Below are 21,517 nucleotides of genomic sequence, written 5' to 3' on the forward strand. Positions count from 1 at the left end.
CTGTGCATTTGTAGCATGAAAAGTATTAGATAGTTTATGGGGCAAACAACTCACTTTCTTTTCCTCTTTAGGCTCATAAAGGTCTGTGTCCCGTGGGTATTTTTGTAAGACCAGCTTTCTTGTTCTTTCCCCCAGAAAGTCCAGATGGCCCACTCCACGCACCTTCTCCGGTTTCAGTTGCTACACTCTTCCTCTGGACACAGCAACGTACAGTTCTGAATTATGTGCCCCTTGTAGCAGGTCTGACGTGACGATGCTGAAGTTGAACCTAGGTATCTTTCCAGTGGCCCTGCTTATATTTCTCTTGCTGCTCTCCTCCTAGTCCCCGACCCATTTTATCTGAGGACCTTCAAAGAGTCACAGCTGTCCTCTCTTCCACAATACTTTCAGGAGAGGTTCCTGCCGGTGCCCTGTGAGCCCTTAGGCTGAGCAGACAGCCCGCTGTCTGGGGGGATACTTGCTCCGGTACCGCGGTGTGGAAATGACAAGGCGAAGACCTTGCTCCTGAGGGGCCCCTGTCTAGTGACAGAGTTCCTCCCCCAGGAGAGGACCTGAGGTGTTTATGTTTTCAGGAATTTATCTAACATAGTGTTCTCTGACTTCCTACACCAGAATCACTAGGTTGCTTTTGAAAACGCAGGTTCCAGGTCCCACTTAGACCTATGAAATCAGCCTCCTAGTGGACAGAACCTGCACTTTTCATGTGAGTCTTGCACACTTTCATTGCAACAAAGGGCTAAGACCAAAAGCCTGGATGTAAAGGGGTGTTTGGAGTCCCCTGGGTGAGACTGTCTACCTCTAAGGGCCTTGGCTGGGTCGGGTAAGAGAAACTGTCAGAGGCTCTCCCACGAATCCTGATGTGGCACATGGGCAGCCTCCACCAGCCCCTGAGGTCAAGCTCCAGTCAGTCCCCGTCTTTATCCCTCCTGATAAAGAAATGGGTTCCTGGGCCTGAAGTGTGTCTACAGTTTGTCCTAGTCCTGGGCCCCTCTACAAGTCACAAAGAGGGCTTCTGTCCCACACCCCAAGGCAGTAACACAGTCTTCCGGGATCCTAGTGACTGCCCCCAAATGAGGGCGAAAGGGGAAACATGAGTAAGGAGTCGATTTGAATGAACCACACTCACTCTTCATCCATAAAGGGGGGGGGGGCCTGGTGGAGAGGGTTATATGGAACCCAGTACTTTCCACTCAACTTGGCTGTGAGCCTAAACCTGCTCTAAAAGTCTCTATAGAAATACAGATGTGCCTGACCAGGCGGTGGCGCAGTGGATAGAGCGTTGGGCTGGGACATGGAGGACCCAGGTTCGAGACCCCGAGGTCGACGGCTTGAGCATGGGATCATCGAGTTTGAGCAAGGCTCACCAGCTTGAGCCCAAGGTCGCTGGCTTGAGCAAGGGGTCACTCAGTCTGCTGTAGACTCCCCTCCCCCCAGTCAAGGCACATATGAGAAATCAATCAATGAACAACTAAGGAACCGCAATGAAGAATTAATGTTTCTCATCTCTCTTCCTGTCTGTCCCTCTCTCTGTCTCTGCCACACAAAAAAGTAATAATAATACAGATGTATATATAGAAGGGATGCTGGCTTCTGGACCTTTGAGTGTGACAGGAAACCAGATAACTAGGCTGGAGCGGACAGCATGTGGAGCGTGATGGTTCAGCAAACCTGAAATCATACGGGACCTTTAGTGAATAGCTAACACCTACCGTGGGCTGGCCACTTGCCCACATTTTTATCCCTTTATCCTCAACTCAGGCCTCATTATCCCTGTTTCATAGGACAAAGACCTGAGGTTCAGAGGGTGGGATCTGCTCAGGGACATCTAGCTAACAAGTGAGCAGGATCTCCAAAAGTCACACTCGGGTAGTCTGACTCCCTGCCCCCAGGTCCCCTTGCTCCCCACGCTGCCTCTCACTTGCTTTGTACTTTGTCTTACAGGCGAGGGAGCTTTCAAGGGGGCAGTGGCCTGGCCTAAAAATAGCTTACATTTATCAGGCACTTAGCCGGCTACACTCTGCTAAGCACTTTATACAGATTACCTCCTTTAATCCTCACAACCCCATGGTTATTATCATCTCTATTGTTCAGATGAGGAAACAGACCAAAGACAGATAGATGATGATGTGTTGCATATCACTCAGCTAGTTGGTGATGGGCCGTGAGCCCTGGTTGTCTGGCTCTAGAGTGCAGACTCCCTTCCACTGTCACTAGGGGGTGGTGGAGAGAACGGGGACGGACTCTTAAAGGTCGAGTTGAGAATACCTGACAACCTATTGAATGTAAGAGCAGAGAGAGAAAGCAGTTAAAGGTGTGCCTGGGAATCAGCTAATCCTGGGGCCCCTTTCTTTGGACTTGAACACCTGTTGGATGATCTGCAGGTCAAGAGTCAAGATGTCACCCAACCCCACAGAAGCCAGAGGCCCGAATCGTATGGTCTGAACGTGGGGGAGAAGGGGGAGCTGTTTGGAGCTCAATCTCTCTCCTCCCTCCCTGGTGCTGTGTGAGGGGTGTCATCTCACTGCCAAGATAACAGGGCCACCTCGGGCCTCCTCCTGTGGCTATTCTGGGCTGCTGTCCGATCCCCCTGGGTCCCTGCTTCAGCCCTTCTCCCGGGAGTAGCTGGGCTGGGAGAGGCCAGCCCGGTTACACAGCCCTGTGGCAGGGACTCCTGGAGGCTGAGGAGCAGGTGCTCAGCCCCTCCCTCCACACCAACAGGGAAAATCTGCCGCTGGAGCCCAGCTGCAGGTGGCCCAGCATGGAGGCAGTCAGAGTGCTGGAGGTGGCCTCCGGCCCCACGCTGAAGGTGAAAGAAGCCAGCCCAGCGGACGCAGAAGAACCCCAGACTTCACCGGGACCGGGGTCCAGCAGCCCCATTCCCCAGCTCCTGGCCCCTCTAGAAGGTGACAAGGGGGGTTGGGGAAGGGGCAGGCGGCGGTAGGAGTTGGGAGGATATCCCGACATCCTGACGGCACCTCCTTGGGTTGGTGCAGAACTGCGTGACCTCCTGGGGACTCGGGATGAAGGAGCATTGGTAGGAACCCCCACCCTCTTCCTTGGTGACTTCTTACTAGCTACTCAAGTGTCTCTGCTAGGTTTTTGCTTTTTCAGCTGAGCATTCCATGAAAAGTATTTGTGGCACTTGACGGTGACTATGAATTATGTTTATGTTTTTAAAATGTCTGGCACAGGCACTAGGAGGACAGAAAGGGGCTGAGGGGTGAGATGGGCCATCCAGATTAGAAGAAGGAAAGGAAAAGCTTACAGCGACGGGGAGTGAACAGTCCAGGACACTCTGCCTCTCCCTGGGCTGTGCCAGGGGTCCAGGACCCACCCCGACACCCCTGCGTCCCCACTGGCTCCCATGAGAAATCCCTGTTGCCCAGATACTAGGTTCCACGGAAGCAGAGCCCTCCTGGGAGGAGCCCGTGGCTTCCTCTTCGTGGTGGTCTCGGTGAGCCTCTAGGCCAAGAGGCATTTTTGAGCTAGAAAGTGGTGGGTGCCCCTTCCAATCCCAGGTGCCCAGCCCGCTGCCCCTGGCTGGGGCCTCAGTAGCCAACAGCTCTGTCCCCTCTGTGCCTGGCTCAGCCGACCAGAGGTGGAAGGAGAAACAGAGAGCTCATTTCTTAAAGGCCTTGGCTCACAAGTGGATTCTCATCATTTCTACTCACATCTCCTTGGGAAGAGCTAGTCTTCTTGTCAAGACAGCAAGGGGGCAGCCCCTTCTCAGAGATAATGGTTCTCTGGAAGAGATCGCATAGACCGGTGTGGACAATTAGCCCTCTCGGTCACAGAGGTGGTGATGAGAGCGGGCGGCTTGAAACTCGGGTAACAGAGGGGTTGCAGTGATCGGGCTAGAGAAGGACCGAGTGAGGGCGAAGCCGGGAGGACACAATTCCTGGAGGAGCGGACACTCGAGGCAAGGCCGGCAGGGATGGCGGGGTGGCTGCTGAATCGCCAGGAGTTAGGACCGAAGCAGTGCTGGGGACAGTGACCGTGACAGTGACAGTGAGCCAGGGCTAAGGCCTCCAGCCGGAGGGCAAGACGACCGCCCACCGGGGAGGGAGGCTGAGCCTCCTCAGAGGAGTGTCGCCTGTGTCTGTGTCCTTTTATTGTCTTCTGACCTTCGTTTCATGGTCTCCAAGGAGATGATACTCTTGTCCTTACAAGGTGCTCCTGAGGTCACCACACTTCTTCCCACACACTCCTCCAGACAGGTTTCTGAGAAGGCCAAGGCCACGTCCTCAGCCTCTGCTGATGTTTCTCTAAGAAATGCTGGTACTACTTGGATCCCTGAAAATCTCTGGTTATGTTTCAAAGCCATAACTTACCTTATACGTTCACCCTCTTGTGGTAACCAGTCACACGCACACGTAAATAGTCTCACACACTCACACCCCCTTCACTGTTCAAATGTGTCCATCTTGTTTCTTCATTCTCCAGGCCATAATGAATAACATCAATCTGACCTAGGGACTGCTGGAGCGAAGTCTTTAGTCATGTGAAAGAAAATTATGAGAGGATTACGAACAATTTTTCCCATGATCAAAGAATAAGGACAAGGGCATAAACTTCAGCAGCATGAAATCAGAGTAGAACTAGGAGGCACTCTAATCAAGAAGAGTCAAGTGCCCTGGCAGGTGGCACAATGGATAGAGACAGTGACCCTGAGGGTGCCAGCTCAGCCCCAAGGTCACCAGTTCAAGCCCCAGTCAGGGCACATATGAGAAGCCATCAAACAGGGCACAACTAAGTGGAGCGAGTTGATGCCTCCCTCTCTCTCTCTCTCTCTCTCTCTCTTCCTTTCCTTCTCTCTCCTCTCTCCCCCACCTCCTTCTTCTCTCTCAAGAAAAAAAGAGTCAGGATTCTTTGGACTTTAGGTAGTCTTCTCTACTAATTCCTAAGAAAGAATTAGACGTGTGTCTGAGAGAGATACAGCACTGAGAAAGCCACAGCTCAGAGCCAATGGCTCTCAAAGGACTTTTCAAAATGCCTTTCCCACCCGACTCTGTGAAGGGAGGAGAGCGCACTGTGGCTGTCTCACAGCTGGTCTCAGAAACCCAAGGTTCTGCTGTTGGGCTCCGGTCTTTGGTTCACATCCCTCCCGGGATCGGAGGAGGAGGAGGAGGAGGAGGAGGAGGAGGAGGAGGAGGAGGGGAAAGAGGGGGAGGAGGAGGGGGGAGGAGGAGAAAGGGGAGGAGGGGGAGGAGGGGGAGGAGGAGGGGGGAGGAGGAGGGGAGGAGGAGGGGGAAGGGGAGGAGGGGGAGGAGGAGGCGGATGAGGAGGAGGGGGGAGGAGGGGGAAGGAGGGAGGAGGAGGGGGAGGAGGAGGGGGAGGAGGAGGAGGAGGGGGAGGAGGAGGGGGAGGAGGAGGGGGGAGGAGAAGGAGGCCTTGTTTCCCCAAGGTCAGTACAATTAGCACCTCCCTGGACTACGGAGGTGTGAAAAGCGCCGCCCCAACTGAGCCCTCCTATAACATTTTCAGCGAAGGGTCAGGTTGCTCTTGTCTGCAGGGCCACCAGAAGGCCTGGGCTGCGCTGGGTGAGGGCGGGCAGCGCCCTGGCACCTGGGGCTGTCAAACACTCTCCTGCCACCTCCACACACTTTGTCAGCTGCTTTAGCCACAAAGCTGTCCTCTGCCCTCCCACTGGGGCCTGGGAGCCTGCTGAAAGCCATATCCTCACCGACTAATCCTCAGCTGGAACATTCTAGTCACTTAAGCCTGTGTCCTATGGATTCATTGTTGTGTCAGGGAATGCTGCTGATAAGCAAATGGCAGAGAAGGCCCCCACCCTAGCTGTCAGTCCTTCTCTCTCTGCCCCTGTGGGACCCCCTCTGGGTCTCAGGGCCGCTCTCCCCTCCTCCTCCTCCTCCTAATTCCCCCATCTTAGCTCTTGTTCCACGTAAACCTATTTCTTTAACTTTTCTCATTAGTCCAGGTGAAAGGATGCTAACATCTTCCAAGGTATTTTCTAAGACATGAAAGAAATACCAAGTGGGAGCAGATATATACGTGTGCACGCACCCAGCTCTAGAACCCGCGTCCTCCCCGCGGTCTCAGCAGAGAGCGCTCAGCACACAGGACACGTGTTCCAGGCACCACAGCCTCTGCTCCTCTCCTCATCTCAACCTTTTCAGTTCTTCAGGGTGCCCCTTCTTTGTCACCTCCCTCAGGGGCAAGATCACAGTCGGAGCCCTGGCTGTGGTGGCCCGTCCCAGACGGACACTGGAGGACAGGTGAATGGACAGAGTGGCCGTGTTCAGAGAATGGGCCCCTCTGACACACATTCCTGCACGGGGAGGAGTTGTGTCAGCACAACTTCCCAGCCAGCCACGACAGCGCCAGCAAACGTTTCTCCCTCCGAGCCCCATCCTTCTGTTGCTCTCCCCATGCCGGGTGCTCCTCCAGGCCCCCCAAACGCGGACACTCTGTCACAGAGCCAGGGGCGGAGAGCAGTGTCTCTCCGGCCCTCTCCCCAGCGAGTGCGAGAGGTTCCCGTAGCCAGAACCACGCCCAACAAGATGAGGTGTCGACCCTCCTTGTCAATTGCCGCCCTCTTTTCTCAGAAAATTCTGAAGTCATATCTGCCAGTTCTCAACTCCTTGGTGGCTTGCCAAAATGGCCCCAGGAGAGGAATATATCACACAAACGCTTTTCTGTTCTCTGTGCCCTGCCCCTTCCCAGACCATCAAAGTCACACAGAGGGCAAGCAGAACAGGACCTTCAGCCGCAGGGCTCGGTGGCTGTCCTGTCGCTACTGAGCCGCAAGGGCAAGACGGGCGCCCAGTGCTGGAGTCCCCGTAGCACCCCTGTTCTGCTTCTGTAGGGCACGGGCAAGGCGCAGTCTGAGACACAACCCCGGGAAACCCACGGCACACAGCAGCAAAGGAACCAGGTCAACAAGATGTACGGCGCACACTGAACATCTGTGTTCAGTTCATTTACAAAGGCCAAGTGATGGGGGGACTATGGGAATGAAGTTCTCGGTCCCTAGACAGTGGTCTACAAACTGAGGTGTAGAGAGAATATAGCAGAATCTATTTTTTTTTAATTTAATTGGTTTGAGAGAGAGAGAGAAACATTGACTTACTGTTCCACTTAGTTGTGCATTCACTAGTTGCTTCTTGCACATGCTCTGATGGAGATCGAACTCACAACCTTGGCATCCCGGGACGATGTTCTAATCAACTGAGCTATCCAGCCAGAAGGAACCTGTTTTATTTTAAATTTTACCACTCAAAATTTTGCATTGTATAAATGTACATATTTAAACAGCTCAATTTATAAGTAAATATATGTTGGTGTGAATGCTCAGGAATGTATTTATAGAGAAGTGGATGTTATCAAGAAGTTTGGAATCCACTAACGAGCAGTAGTACTCTTTGCCACAGTTGTGTATTGGGGCGGAGCTTTTCCAACGGCTAGCAATACACTGTTGGGGGGGCTGGGAAGTTGCTGGGGACTGAGTCACTGTCCCGTTCCACGTAGAGAACAGGAGCAGGGGACTACAGCTGCCTGAGAAAGGAGACTCCTGTCTCCTAAGAAGGCTAGAAAGTGGTGTCCGTCTTAGCCAGGCCCCCAAGAGAACCCAGGGGGATGTTTGCTCTGTCTTGGCAAAGGCAGCCTGAGGTCCAGGAGAGAAGTTATACCCGCTCATTCTCCAAACCTCACGCTCAGCACTTTCCCGAGCATCTCCAGTCTTCATCCTGGAAGCCAATAAGCGTACGTAATCCAATCTCCCTTCTCATTGGAACGGGCCTGGGAGATGGAGGGGAAGCAGGCAGTGGCCTGGACCTTCCCCAGATTCTGTTGGTACAAAGGGGTCCTCCACAGACTGGAAGAGCACTGCGCAGGCGCTGGGCAGGGAGGCCACGCGAAGGAACAGACGCCAGCACCCTCTGCTGTGCTCGGCGCTGTCCTAGTGGGTCCAGGGTGTGGACTCTGTCTGTGGAAGGGAAAGCTTTCTCCTCGAGTCTGGCACCAAACTAGGGGGCAGGGCTGACACTGAGAGGTCAGGGTCAACATGAAACGTGGCTGTGACAAAAGGAGTGTGGTTAAAGAAAAATGTAGCAAGTGAGTGGAAGGACAAACCACACAGGCTGGACCGGTCTGTGCACAAACAACAAAAAGAAATCTCAGTTGATGGAAAGTCAGAAGTTGAGAGTTAGAAATTAAAAGAAGCAACAGTGCCTGACCAGGCGGTGGCGCAGTGAATAGACCCCGAGGTCGCCAGCTTGAGCGCGGGCTCATCTGGTTTGAGCAAAGCTCACCAGCTTGGACCCAAGGTTGCTGGCTCGAGCAAGGGGTCAATCCGTCTGCTGTAGCCCCCTCAGTCAAGGCACATATGAGAAATCAATCAATGAACAACTAAGGAGCCGCAACGAAGAATTGATGTTTCTCATCTCTCTCCTTTCCTGTCTGTTTGTCCCTATCTGTCCCTCTCTCTGACTCTCTCTGTTTCTGACACACACACACACACACACACACACACACACACATGTGCGCGCGCGCACAACAGAGAGCCCGAGCTGTGGTGACGCAGTGGATAGAGTGAACACCTGGCGCGCTCAGGTCTGAAGCCCAGGCTTGCTCAGTTAAGGTCCTCCTGCCTCCCTCTCTAAAATCAGCAAATAAAGATTTTTTAAATTTTATTGATTTTTTTATAGTGAGAGGAAGGAGAGAGAGAGAGAGAGAGAGAGAGAGAGAGAGAGAGAGAGAGAGGAACATAGATTTGTTTTTGTATGTGCTCTGACCGGGGATCGAACTGGCAACCTCTGCACAATGCTGTAACCAACTGAGCTATCCAGCCAAGATGAGAAATAAAATCTTTTTTAAAAAATTATAAAATTAAAAAGAAATAAAAGAAAAGAAGCATCAGGCTCACACTCCACGGCTCTTACTGCCAAGACTGTTGCCGCTCGCTGGGGGATCCTGCAGCCAGTTGCTGGTCCCTAAGCCCCAGCCTGGTGACAGGAGCAATCTTCTCATTCCCTGAGAGACAACTTAATCTGCTAGGGTCACCTGCCCGTGGAGCGCAGCTGAACGCAGCACCCACCCCCTCTGCCTGCCCCTCTGCCCACCACAGGAGGCTCACCACCCCGGTCTCTCCCTTTCCATCACTCAGAGCACCCTAAGATCTGGCTACCTCGAGCCCTGAGGCAGACCTACATCCGGAAGGTTGGCGAAACTGTGAACCTACTAATTCCATTCCAGGTGATCATGCCAGCCCCATGTTGGGCCCATGGCTGGGGCAGGGCTTGATTTGGAAACAGATACTGAGTCTTGCTAGCAGTGGGGCAGTCATCTTGCCCTTGAATGGGGAGAGCCATGTCACCAGAAGTCTGAGACCAAATGGCCGTTCCATCTGCACTCCTGAGGGTGGGCTGGGCAGGTCCCCGTGTGATGAGGTGAGGCTCCTCCGTGCCCTTCAGTCAGCTGAGGTCTGGGAGCTCTCAGTTGGGAGGTTCTCAGGAGTTTGGGCAGGTATTGCTAGTCCCAGCTGCCCTGCGTGTCCATGACCTAAACTCTCAGACGGTGGGAGACTCAAAGCCATCCTCCTTTCCCATGATTCTCAGGCTGTTCCTGAAACATGGAAGTCCCGTAGGAGAGTCCACCAACCTCTAACTCAAGGAGCTTGCAGCTGCCAGTCAAGGCAGCACGTGGAACCGGGATGGAGGGTCAAGAGGCCTCTCGGGGCTGCTCACCACCTTATCCCCACTTCTCAGGGCAGACCCACACCCCGAGCCACCTGGACACATAACGGCTGTGCCTTGGATGCCAGCCACGTGAGCGTGCGGAACGGGGAGCAGGACTCCATCCTCTTCATCCGAGAAGCCCGGCGTGCTGACTCGGGTCACTACCAGCTCAGTGTGCAGCTGGGCGCACAGGAGGCCACCGCCACCGTTGACATCTTGGTGATCGGTATGGTGTGGGGAATTGGAGATGGGTGTCCTCAGGGGCTCCCTCTCCAGGCTGAAGAGGAGACATCACAGGGAGCTTGGGAAGCCAGGGTGACTCACCCACACCGCTTGCGTGGGACACAGGAGTGGGGGGGGGTAGCTGAACAGAGAAGGGGAAGGAGCGCTCCTGAAGCGTTTTCCCTGCATGCGAGTTGCTCCGCGCCCTCTGCCATGCTCGGCCCTTTCAGAGAGGCCAGGCCCTCCGCAGAACATCAAGCTGGTAGAAGTTTGGGGCTCCAGCGCTGCCCTGGAGTGGACGCCTCCCGAAGACACAGGCAATGCGGCGCTCCTGGGATACACGGTGCAGAAGGCTGACACAAAATCCGGGGTGAGGCCCCGCTGGGAGGGAGGACGGGAGGGGGCATGGCACATTCTAGAATGGGGCTCGTGATAGTTCCACGTGGTGGGCTAGGGTAGACTGGATTCACAAAACAGGCGTCTCACTCCTAGCATCTCTTTGGGACCCTAAAGCTATGGTTCACAGTGCGGGAGCGTTATCACCGCACCAACTGCATCATCTCCAACCTCATCGTCGGCAACTCCTACGCATTTCGAGTCTTTGCGGAGAACCAGTGTGGGCTGAGTGCCACGGCTCCCGTCACCGCTGACCTTGCCCACATCCAGAAAGCAGGTAAGGGCGCAGACCCTGAGCTGGGAAGTTCAAGATAAAGACTGAAGGAGAATGCGGATCTCCGGTACTACATCAGGGCCCTGCTTGGTCACCTCAGCTACCGTTTACAAGACCAAGGGGTTTGCCCAGCGAGATTTCTCTGAAGCCCCAAAGTTCACCCAGCCTCTGGCGGACTGCGCTATAGTCACGGGCTACGACACCCAGCTCTTCTGCTGCGTCCGCGCCTCTCCCAAGGTGAGCGGGGAGTGCTATGGGTGCCTGTGCCGTGCTGCTTCCTGCTCCTGCTCTAACCTTAGCTGTGTCCAGGAACATTCTAACCAGAACGTTTGTTCCCATCCCGTCGTCTGCCTCTTCCGCGGCAGGTGATAGAGAACAGACAAGGCACCTGGAGTCCAGGACAGACCGACGTGGATCATGTTCCCAGTATTCCCTTCTGGGTTTGTTCCTCATGTATGAAGGAGTCACTTTCTGACCGGCTGGCAATTGGGCGTGAACTTCAAAGTTGTCTTTCAGGGGTGCTGACATTCCATTGGTTTCTCCTTACCCACCCACCACATCTTATCTAATCAGGGTCATGCACATGCGAGCTGCCTCGGGTGGAACCTTTGGCCGTAACTCCGAGCAAGGCTCTATTTACAACCTATTCACTCCACACATGGCATTAAAAACCTTACCAAGTACCTTTTGTGTGTTAGTCCTGGGCCAGACTATATGGTGATAACATCTCAGAAAGAGAGTATCAAGTCCGCTCTAGAAACTACTTCTAACAGAGGGGACAGGAGTAACTCCCAAGCCAACAGTGGAAACAGAATATGAATGATTTAATAATATACATGCAAAAAAGAGGCAAGTCTGATGCCCAGTGCTTCTGATCCGCGCAGGGGCTGCTTGAGCGGGTAGAACAGAAGTGATCACCTTTCTCCCAGTCAGGAATACTCTGGTAGACAAGGAGAGGTTTCAGATGGCCTCAACCAAGAGTAGGAGTGTGGAGGCTGCTGGGACTAGGAGGGCAGCCCCTTCTCAAATATAAGAACGGGGAGTTACCCAGAAGGTGGTTATCTCTTCTAGGTCCCTGTACCTTCTGTTCCTAAAGCAGCCTACTCCTCCTGCTTCTCTGGCTGGCATGTCCCCAAGCCTTGTAGGCAAAGTGTCCCAGAGACTAAGCACAGAAAGAACAATTGGCCTGACCTGTGGTGGCGCAGTGGATCAAGCGTTGACTTGGAACGCTGAGGTCACCAGTTCTAAACCCTGGGTTTGCCCCGTCAAGGCACATATGGGAGTTGATGCTTCCTGCTCCTCCCCTCTTCTCTCTCTCTCTCTCTCTTTCTCTCTCTCTCTTTCTACCTATCTCTCTCTCTCTGTCTCTCTTCTCTAAAATGAATAAATAAATAAAAATAATTTAAAAAATTAAAAAGTTGCCTGACCAGGCGGTGGCGCAGTGGATAGAGCATTGGACTGGGAGGCGGAAGACCCAGGTTCGAGACCCTGAGGTCACCAGCTTGAGTGTGGGCTCATCTGGTTTGAGCAAAGCTCACCAGCTTGAGCCCAAGGTCACTGGCTCGAGCAAGAGGTTACTCGATCTGCTGAAGGCCCGCGGTCAAGGCACATACGAGAAAGCAATCAATGAACAACTAAGGTGTTGCAACACGCAACGAAAAACTAATGATTGATGCTTCTCATCTCTCTGTTCCTGTCTGTCTATCTCCCTCTCTCTGACTCTCTCTCTCTGTCTCTAAAAAAAATTAAAAAAAATTAAAAAAAAATAAAAAAGAAAGGAAGAACAATTGGTTCTTACCACTCATTGCCCCCTCATGTTTCTCTTCCAGCCCAAGATCGTCTGGCTGAAGAACAAGATGGACGTCTGCGGCAACCCCAAGTACAGAGCCCTCACTCGTCTGGGAATCTGCTCACTCGAGATCCGCAAGCCCGGTCCCTTTGATGGGGGCATCTATACCTGCAAGGCGGTGAACCCCCTGGGGGAGGCGTCCGTGGACTGCCGGGTGGAGGTGATGGGTAAGAGCAGAGCTCCTCCTGCCTTAGGGCTCAGGGTGCAGCCATCTTTACTTCCCCAGCTGGAAAAGTGGGGCAGAAACACAAGCTTAGATGGAGAAGGGCTGAGTCTGCTTCCCCCTTCAGGCCCTTTCGTCACTGTCAACACCAGGATGTATCTGAGGAGCTACTCTTATTATCCACCTTCTCACTTCTCTCCGTCATAATTCTACAATATAGGAAGAGTTGTTGTTGCCATTTTGCAAAAGAGAAACCTGGTGCATAGGGAGGTGACTGGATTACCCAAGATTTCCAGGGTTGGTTAATTGAGGAGTTGGCACTGTGGTAGACAGAGCTCAAGTCTCCTGGTCCTCCTCACCCAGATCACTTTAAAAAAACAACAACCCATAAACCATAACATCGCCTGACCAGATGGTGGTGCAGTGGATAGAGTGTCAGACTGGGGTGCAAAGAACCCAGATTCAAAACCCTGAGCTCACCGGCTTGAGCGTGGGCTTATCTGGCTTGAGCACAGGCTCAACAACCTGAGCGTGGGGTTGTTGGCTTGAGCATGGGATCATAGACATGACCCCATGGGCACTGGCTTGAGCCCAAGGTCGCCGGTTTGAGCCTGAGGTCGCTGGCTTGAGCAAGGGGTCACTGGGTCGACTGGCACATATGAGAAAGCAGTCAATGAACAACTAAGGTGGCACAACGAAGAACTGACGCCTCTCGTCTCTCTCCCTTCCTGTCTGTCTGTCCCTATCTGTCTCTCTCTCTCTCTCTCAAAAAAAAAAAAAAAAAAATACAATCCTCTGACTCAGTCCAAGAAAGCAGCAGCTCTTTATTGGGCTTTTAAACAAGCCAGAGGACCTTCTCCTCTGGTTTGTTAAAAGAAAATATTGCAAATCTCTCTACCTCTTTTAAAGTACTCATTCTTTGTCTATTACTGTCACCTTGTTCAGATAGCCATCACTGCATTTAAATTGTTCTTATAATTATCAATTTACTGATTTGTTTCCCCATTAAACTATAAGCACTGGAAGTGCAGGGATAGTTTTATTCGCCTTTGTCTCCCCACCGCTGAGCCCAGTTTCTAACACACAGTTCATAGGATGAATCAAGAATGAATGGCCAGCCTGACCAGGCAGTGGCGCAGTGGATAGAGCATCGGACTGGGATGCAGAGGACCCAGGTTCGAGACCCCGAGGTCGCCAGCTTGAGCATGGGCTCATCTGGTTTGAGCAAAGCTCACCAGCTTGGACCCAGGTCACTGGCTCCAGCAAGGGGTTACTCGGTCTGCTGTAGCCCCATGGTCAAGGCACATATGAGAAAGCAATCAATGAACAACTAAGGTGTGACGATGAAAAACTAAAGGTGTCACAATAAAAAATTAATGATTGATGCTTCTCATCTCTCTCCGTTCCTGTCTGTCCCTATCTATCCCTCTTTCTGACTCACTCTCTGTCTCTGTATAAAAAAAAAAAAAAAGAATGAATGGCTATTACTTGTCCTGTATTCCCTATGCACAGACAGCTCATTAGCATCATGAACTCCAAAAAACCAGAGAATCATATCCCTTCCCAGGACTCCGAAAGTGTCCCAGAGATTTCTGAGCTATTAAGATTGAGATATGTCTAAATTCTTGCAGCTCTTCCTTGAGGCTCTGAGAGGACACAGACAACCCCTGTAAAAGGTAAGGAAAGAGAAACAGGATTTCCGAGCGTTTCCTGTTTATGGCCAGTGTTGTTGAGACTAAACAGAAAAGGTGTATTCCTGAGCCTTTCAACCCTGCATTCTCTGATGACAACTTTTCTTTTAGTTTTTTTTTTTTTAGTAACTTAATACTATCCTCCCTGTGGAGGAAGCAAACTATAGATAAAGCCTACATCCTGTATCTATCTATACTCCTCAAGTTCGTGATAGGGTTTTATGGTCCTCTGAAGAAGAGTAAGGGCACCTGTCTAACATTCAGGGGGTTCTGCGGGCGGGAGGTGGGCAGGCGCTGTGAGAAGAGCTGTCAAGTGAGTGGAGTGGGGGATGGAAGACGGGCACCAGCACCCACCCGGTGGTGGCAGCTTGGAAAAGGACCGAGGAACCTGCTCTCGTCAGTTAAGTGTTCCTCCCTCGGTATCATAAGCGTGGTGAGAAACAGATCCATTGCCTGCTTTTCACTTTGAAGTTTATGGGTTCCCTCCCCTGCAAGAGAAGAACACCACCATTATCGTTACGTGTCAATAAGAATTGAACATGTGGGTATGTGGTTCCTCGCAGCACGTGACTGGCAAAGGGCACCTCCGATCAGTGTTGAGAATTTGACAGTGCCCGCAAACTCTAAGTCATTCACAGGAGCAATGTGTACAGGCTGAGTGAGGTGAGAAAGAAGCTCACCAGAGAATGAAAGAGAACGGCTTCCCAGTGCCTCCTCTGACTTACAGCTCCCGGCTGATGACACTGAGAATGTGTTCCACTGCCGGAGCCATTTATTCAAGCCTATCGTTGATATGTAGCAAAGGAAAACCCTAAGAGATGCTTTAAAAGTACAGCCTTCCCAGGAGGACTCTCTCTGCCAGTGGGCTTGCCGAGACGTTCTCTCGCCATCCCTCCGTTCCCTCTCTGTGTCAGTGTCCCGTCGGGTCAGTGTCAGTCAGTGGTCCTGTCACCTCTCTCCCAGCCAGGGCCCAGGAATGAAGCCGGATAAGTACCGAGTTCAGAGCACGGGGACCCCTCAGCACCCTGTGTCTGCTCTGGCTGTCGGCTGGTACGGCCACAACAAACTCTCTTTCTGTCCCTGCAGGACGCCCAACTGTGCTGAGATTGTGTTCCTAAGGAGGTCCAGTGCAGCCTCGGGTTTGGACTGATCTAAATAAACGGGAGGCTCTTCAGTGTCTAAGTGTCCATCTGTTTGCGCCTTTCCGCGTGGGAGGATCATTTAGAAAGCTGGAATTCTTTAGCCAGACTGAATACAATCTCAGAACCCTCAGCCTCCTCTCTCTCTTCCCATACCCACTTCCGCTGTCACAGAGGCTCCTAACGCTGCGTTTGTCCCTAGACAGGTCACCTCTATACAGTGCCAGGCCTGAAAAAGATGCTCAAGATAACTGCCTCTCCCTCCCGGGGCTTTCCAGTGAAAGTTGGATAACAACAGGATGCACAGCCATCACAGACACGCAGACAGCAGGACACATAAGCACGTCCATAGCTAATCAGAGACAGAGCACTAAGTCTTGAAGTCTTGGAGATACTGAAGGAATTGCAATGTATTCTTATTAAGCCCCAGGGAAAGAATTAAGGTAAGGTGTCCCTGCTTACATTTGTTTTTATTCTTTTTTTTATTTTTATTTTTGACAGAGACAAAGAGGGGGATAGATAGGGACAGACAGACAGGAACGGAGAGAGATGAGAAGCATCAACCATTAGCCCTTCGTTGCGACACCTTAGTTGATCATTGATTGCTCTCTCACATGTGCCTTGACCGTGGGGCTACAGCAGACCGAGCAAGCCCTTGCTCGAGCCAGCGACCTTGGGTCCAAGCTGGTAAGCTTTTGCTCAAACCAGATGAGCCTGCGCTCAAGCTGGCGACCCCGGGATCTCGACCTGGGTCCTCTGCATCCCAGTCCGATGCTCTATCCACTGCGCCACCTCCTGGTCAGGCTGTTTTTATTCTTAAACAAATAACATATCAAAGGCATTCTGTAGTGGAATCTGCAAAAGACAGAAACAATTCCTCCCATCCTAGGATGGACTCGGTGCTCTTCCATCAACATTCCCCTGTGCCTCTTGGAGTTAGTCCCTTTCATTATTCCCAGGTAACCACTGATGTTTACTGTCCCTCGTTTTCAAAATAAAAAAGAAATGAATGAGTTGGCATCTATTTCTCCTCCCTATGAATCTGGGCTGAGCATGTGACCTGCTTTGACCAAAAGAGTGTAGCAGGGGTGATGCTGGAACAGTTCTAGACCTTAAGGAATCTAGTAGTTTCTGCTTGTTTTTGCAAGTTTGCTCTCATGTAAAGAATCTCAGGCCTGCCTGACCAGGCGGTGGTGCAGTGGATAGAGCATTGGACTGGGATGCCGAGGACCCAGGTTCGAGATCCCGAGGTTGCCAGCTTGAGCGCGGGCTCATCTGGTTTGAGCAAAAAGCTCACCAGCTTGGACCCAAGGTCGCTGGCTCGAGCAAGGGGCTACTCGGTCTGCTGAAGGCCCGCGGTCAAGGCACATATGAGAAAGCAATCCACGAACAACTAAGGTATCATAATGCGCAATGGAAAACTAATGATTGATGCTTCTCATCTCTCCGTTCCTGTCTGTCTGTCCCTGTCTATCCCTCTCTCTGACTCTCTCTCTGTCTCTGTAAAAAAAAAAAAAAAAAGCCTGACCTGTGGTGGCGCAGTGGATAAAGCGTCGACCTGGAAATGCTGAGGTCGCCGGTTCGAAACCCTGGGCTTGCCTGGTCAGGGCACATGTGGGAGTTGATGCTTCCAGCTCCTCCCCCCTGTCTCTCTCTCCTCTCTCTCTCCTCTCTAAAATGAATAAGTAAAATAAAATAAATTAAAAAAAAAAAAAAAAGAATCTCAGGCCTAACCAGGCAGTGGCACAGTGGATAGAGCATTGGACTGGGATGTGGAGGACCCAGGTTCGAGACCCCGAGGTCACCAGCTTGAGCCCAAAGTTGATGGCTTGAGCAAGGGGTCTGCTGTAGCCCCCGGGTCAAGGCATATATGAAAAATCAATCAATGAACAACTAAGGGGCCACAACAAAGAATTGATGTTTCTCATCTCTCTCCCTTCCTGCCTGTCTGTCCCTCTTTCTGACTCTCTCTGTCTCTGCCACACACACACACACACACACACACACACACACACACACAGAATCTCAGGACAGCCCTGGCTGGATAGTAGTTGGTTAGCTACGGCATCGTCCTGAAACGCAGAGGTTGCTGGTTCAATTCCTGGGCAGGGCACAAAGAGGAAGAGATTGATGTTCCTGTCTTTCTCTCTTTCCCCCCTCTCCTCTCTAAAATTAATAAAATAAACATTAAAAAGAAAAAAAAAGAATCTCAGGACAATTATAAGAGGCCACATACAGGACAACCAGGCAGCCTCGCTGACAGACAGCGCCAAAACTCTAGACATACGTAGTCACCTGGGACCCTGGAGCATAGTTCAGCCAGTCTACTCCTTGTAGGGGAGAGACAAACTCTCCCTGCAGAGCCCTGCCCCAATGATAAAATCATGAGCAGACAAATGGCTGCGGTTTCAAGCCACTGAATATTGGGGTGATTTGTTACACAGTAGTGGGGGGGCAAACGTAGGTTTACAGTGGTTCCTGTGGAAAATAATACAATAATTAATAAACAATAATACAAGAACAAACTGTTTTGCACTCACAACTGTAGAACTACTTTTTTTTTTTTAATTTTTTTTTTACAGATTTTATTTATTTATTTTAGAGAGGAGAGAGAGAGATGGGGGTGGGGGCGGGGAGCAGGAAGCATCAACTCCCATATGTGCCTTGACCAGGCAAGCCCAGGGTTTCGAACCGGCAACCTCAGCATTTCCAGGTTGACACTTTATCCACTGCGCCACCACAGGTCAGGCGAACTACTTTTGCCCCATCCTGTATATAACTAGAACAGCCTTCTATGCTGCAGTCATTGAACTAAGAACTCTGTTTCTTTTCTTTTTTTTTTTAATTTATTCATTTTAGAGAGGAGAGGGAGAGACAGAAGGAGAGAGAGAGAGAGGAGAGACAGAGATGGGGGGGAGGAGCTGGAAGCATCAACTCCCATATGTGCCTTGACCAGGCAAGCCCAGGGTTTCGAACCGGCGACCTCAGCATTTCCAGGTCGAGGCTTTATCCACTGCGCCACCACAGGTCAGGCGAGCTCTGTTTCTTTTAATACTTGTTTTACAAATGAGTGAAGTCCACAAATTGCAGCTGGTCAGTAACAGGCCCAGCATTTGAACCAGGTCTGTTTGAACTCAGGCTTCCCTATTTCCTCTCATCTCTTCTACTCAGTGACCCCCATGTAGCAGGCATGGGCTTAAGAAAGAAAGGATTTCGAGGATCCAGTAAACATCAGGCACGGTTTTGAGGGGGAGATGTGTTTCGGCTGAGAAGAGTGTGAAGGGCTTTTCTCTTCAGGCCAAAGGTCTGTTTTAAGTTGAGGCAAAGTCTCTATTCCAGCCTTTCTCAACTGGAGTTCTATGAGAATTAAGTGCTAATGCCCCAAGGCATGCATTGTGTATCATAAATTAACTTCTTCCTAGTTATGTGCCATCCATGGGAAAACCGAGAAAAGAGTCACATACATCATTTGTAGGGTCTAATGTGTTCAACCCCCGCTGAGAATGTTGGGGTCGTGGGGCGGAGACCAGAGCCAGCCAGAGGCAGGGCCTTCCTTGGTCAGGAGGGAGGGAAATACTCCCAGCCGGGATGCCCTAAGGATCAGCCAGACCTCTGGCCTCCACCCACAGTCCCATGCCTCTGCTGTTTGTTGAAGAACTCAAGGGCCATTCCTTAAAGTTCATACATTCTTTTTTTTTTTTTTCATTTTTCTGAAGCTGGAAACAGGGAGAGACAGTCAGACAGACTCCTGCATGCGCCCGACTGGGATCCACCTGGCATGCCCACCAGGGGGCGATGCTTTACCCATCCTGGGCGTCGCCATGTTGCGACCAGACCCACTCTAGCGCCTGAGGCAGAGGCCACAGAGCCATCCCCAGCGCCCGGGCCATCTTTGCTCCAATGGAGCCTCGGCTGCGGGAGGGGAAGAGAGAGACAGAGGAAGGCGCGGCGGAGGGGTGGAGAAGCAAATGGGCGCTTCTCCTGTGTGCCCTGGCCGGGAATCGAACCCGGGTCCTCCGCACGCTAGGCCGACGCTCTACCGCTGAGCCAACCGGCCAGGGCAAAGTTCATACATTATTAACCTTCACAGTAAAGGAATAAAATCCTCACACTGAACAAGACCCCAGTCAGTTACTCTTCCTTCATTCACGGAGAACTGCACTGGTATCCTTAACTTCTCCATTTATGCGTTCAACACTGTAGAGTACCTTCTGAACTAAGGTCTGCCATGTGCCTGCAAGAGGGTGTAATTTCTCATTAGTTCACTTACTTATTTATCCAAAATCTTAAACACCTTTTCATATGTATGTATCATTTAGGATTGAGTTGAGGCGGACAGATATTTCCCAGATTAGTGGTTTTATGCTAAGTGAAGAGTTCCTAATGCCTGAAATCTGTATTTTCTTTCTTTCTTTTTTCTTTTTCTTTTTTTTTTTTTTTTTTTTTGTGACAGAGACAGAGAGAGAGTTAGAGAGAGGGACAAATATGGCCAGACAGACAGGAAGGGAGATAAGTATCAATTCTTTATTGTGGCACCTTAGTTGTTCATTGATTGCTTTCTCATATGTGCCTTGACCAGGGAGGCAGCTACAGCAGACCGAGTGACCCCTTGCTTGAGCCAGTGACCTTGGGTCCAAGCTGGTGAGCCTTGCTCAAACCAGGTAAGCCTGCACTCAAGCTGGCTACCTTGGGGTTTCAAACCTGGGTCCTCTGCGTCCCAGTCTGACGCTCTATCCACTGCGCCACCGCCTGGTCAGGCTCTTTTCTTTTCTTTTTAAAATTTCTTTAAATTTATTAATTTTAGAGATGGGGGGGAGCAGGAAGCATCAATTCCCACACATATCTCGACCAGGCAAGCCCAGGGTTTCAAACCGGCGACCTCAGCGTTCCAGGTCGATGCTTTAATCACTGCACAACCACAGGTCAGGCCTAAAACCTGTATTTTCTGACTTTGTTGTCATCTGTGAGAGAAAGTGGCTCCACTGCTTTTTTTCTGGTACTGAGGCAGCTTTCAAAATTACAATTTGGCAACAGAAAACTGGAGACGAGTTTCCCTAGGAGAAATGAAGCGCTTCCCCGCTTCCCTGAGGGTGAGTGGAGAAGAAAGCGCTGCGGGTCCCCCCCCCCCCCCCCAGGCTCCTCCCAGGGGAAGGAGGTGTGTAAAGCCAGTAGCTGAGGCCACCATCACAGCCGCCTGGCCAGTGCAGGTTCACATTAGATTCGGACAGATGGTAATGAAACAACGGAGCCAAGAACTGGTGAGCCATCATCTTTAATCCTAGCTTGCACCCAGAGGGAAAGTAAAAACACACACTGGGCTCCAAAACCCACTCATTCAGTGCTCACAAAGCTACTGACTTATCTGAGTTTCCTAGAGTCAAAGGTTTCTAGCTCACCAGACTTATTCACCTCTGTTCCCCATCTCCTTCCTTCTCCCTGCACACACTCTGCACAAACTGGCTTCTCACTCAGCCCTCCACCATCTTAGCTGCTTCTCCTGGCCTCCTCCACGTGGCCTTTCTCTCTCTCCTTTCTCTGCTCTCTCCTCTAATGCTAATCTCAGGAACGGAGATAGAGCAAGCTCCCGGTCTGCCCCACTTTATAGTGTAGAAACCAAAACCTTTAATCCAGTATACAAACAAGGAAGTCTCTGATACAAAGTCACTTATCGGAGGCATAATGGGATTCCTCATGAGAGTGCACCACCCTAAATCAAAAAGGGTGAGAAAGGCTTAGTCCTAAAACCAAGCCCCAGGCTACGAGGATCCTGCCTGCCCACAGCCTGCACACCTTAATATAATCATGCCCATCCTAAGCAAGAAGGGCAACCAATACCATCACCTGGGCGATGGGCTTCCACATGGGCAGCACCATCTTTAACAAAGTGAGCATAATGTATTTTATCTGCCCAACAAGGTGTCAAGTATTATGTCTTAATCTGCGGGTTACATAGAGTCACCAAGTCCAGATGAATTTTTGAGGAGTTTATTAATTAGCCGGCTAGCTACACAGGGCACAATCCCAAATTATGTAGAGAGTCCCTACAATTCTGTGGCTGATTTTATAGCCCAAATCACATTCCAGTTGA

The 21,517-nt window shown here is 51.3% G+C and overlaps 1 protein-coding gene across 1 annotated transcript; it reads left to right on the plus strand.

Annotated features, from left to right (window-relative positions):
* Positions 1 to 87: 87 nt before the first annotated feature.
* On the plus strand, positions 88 to 15,445 carry MYBPHL (myosin binding protein H like). Its single transcript, XM_066246739.1, has 10 exons — positions 88 to 272; positions 2,719 to 2,903; positions 9,125 to 9,213; positions 9,726 to 9,921; positions 10,148 to 10,287; positions 10,431 to 10,590; positions 10,688 to 10,824; positions 12,417 to 12,603; positions 14,231 to 14,275; positions 15,377 to 15,445. Exons 2-9 carry the CDS (start codon positions 2,759 to 2,761, stop codon positions 14,239 to 14,241), a joined length of 1,065 nt encoding a protein of 354 aa, XP_066102836.1. The 5' UTR covers positions 88 to 272; positions 2,719 to 2,758; the 3' UTR covers positions 14,242 to 14,275; positions 15,377 to 15,445.
* Positions 15,446 to 21,517: the final 6,072 nt, after the last annotated feature.

Source organism: Saccopteryx bilineata, chromosome 11, assembly GCF_036850765.1.
Source record: "Saccopteryx bilineata isolate mSacBil1 chromosome 11, mSacBil1_pri_phased_curated, whole genome shotgun sequence".
In the NCBI taxonomy this organism is placed as follows: domain Eukaryota; kingdom Metazoa; phylum Chordata; class Mammalia; order Chiroptera; family Emballonuridae; genus Saccopteryx; species Saccopteryx bilineata.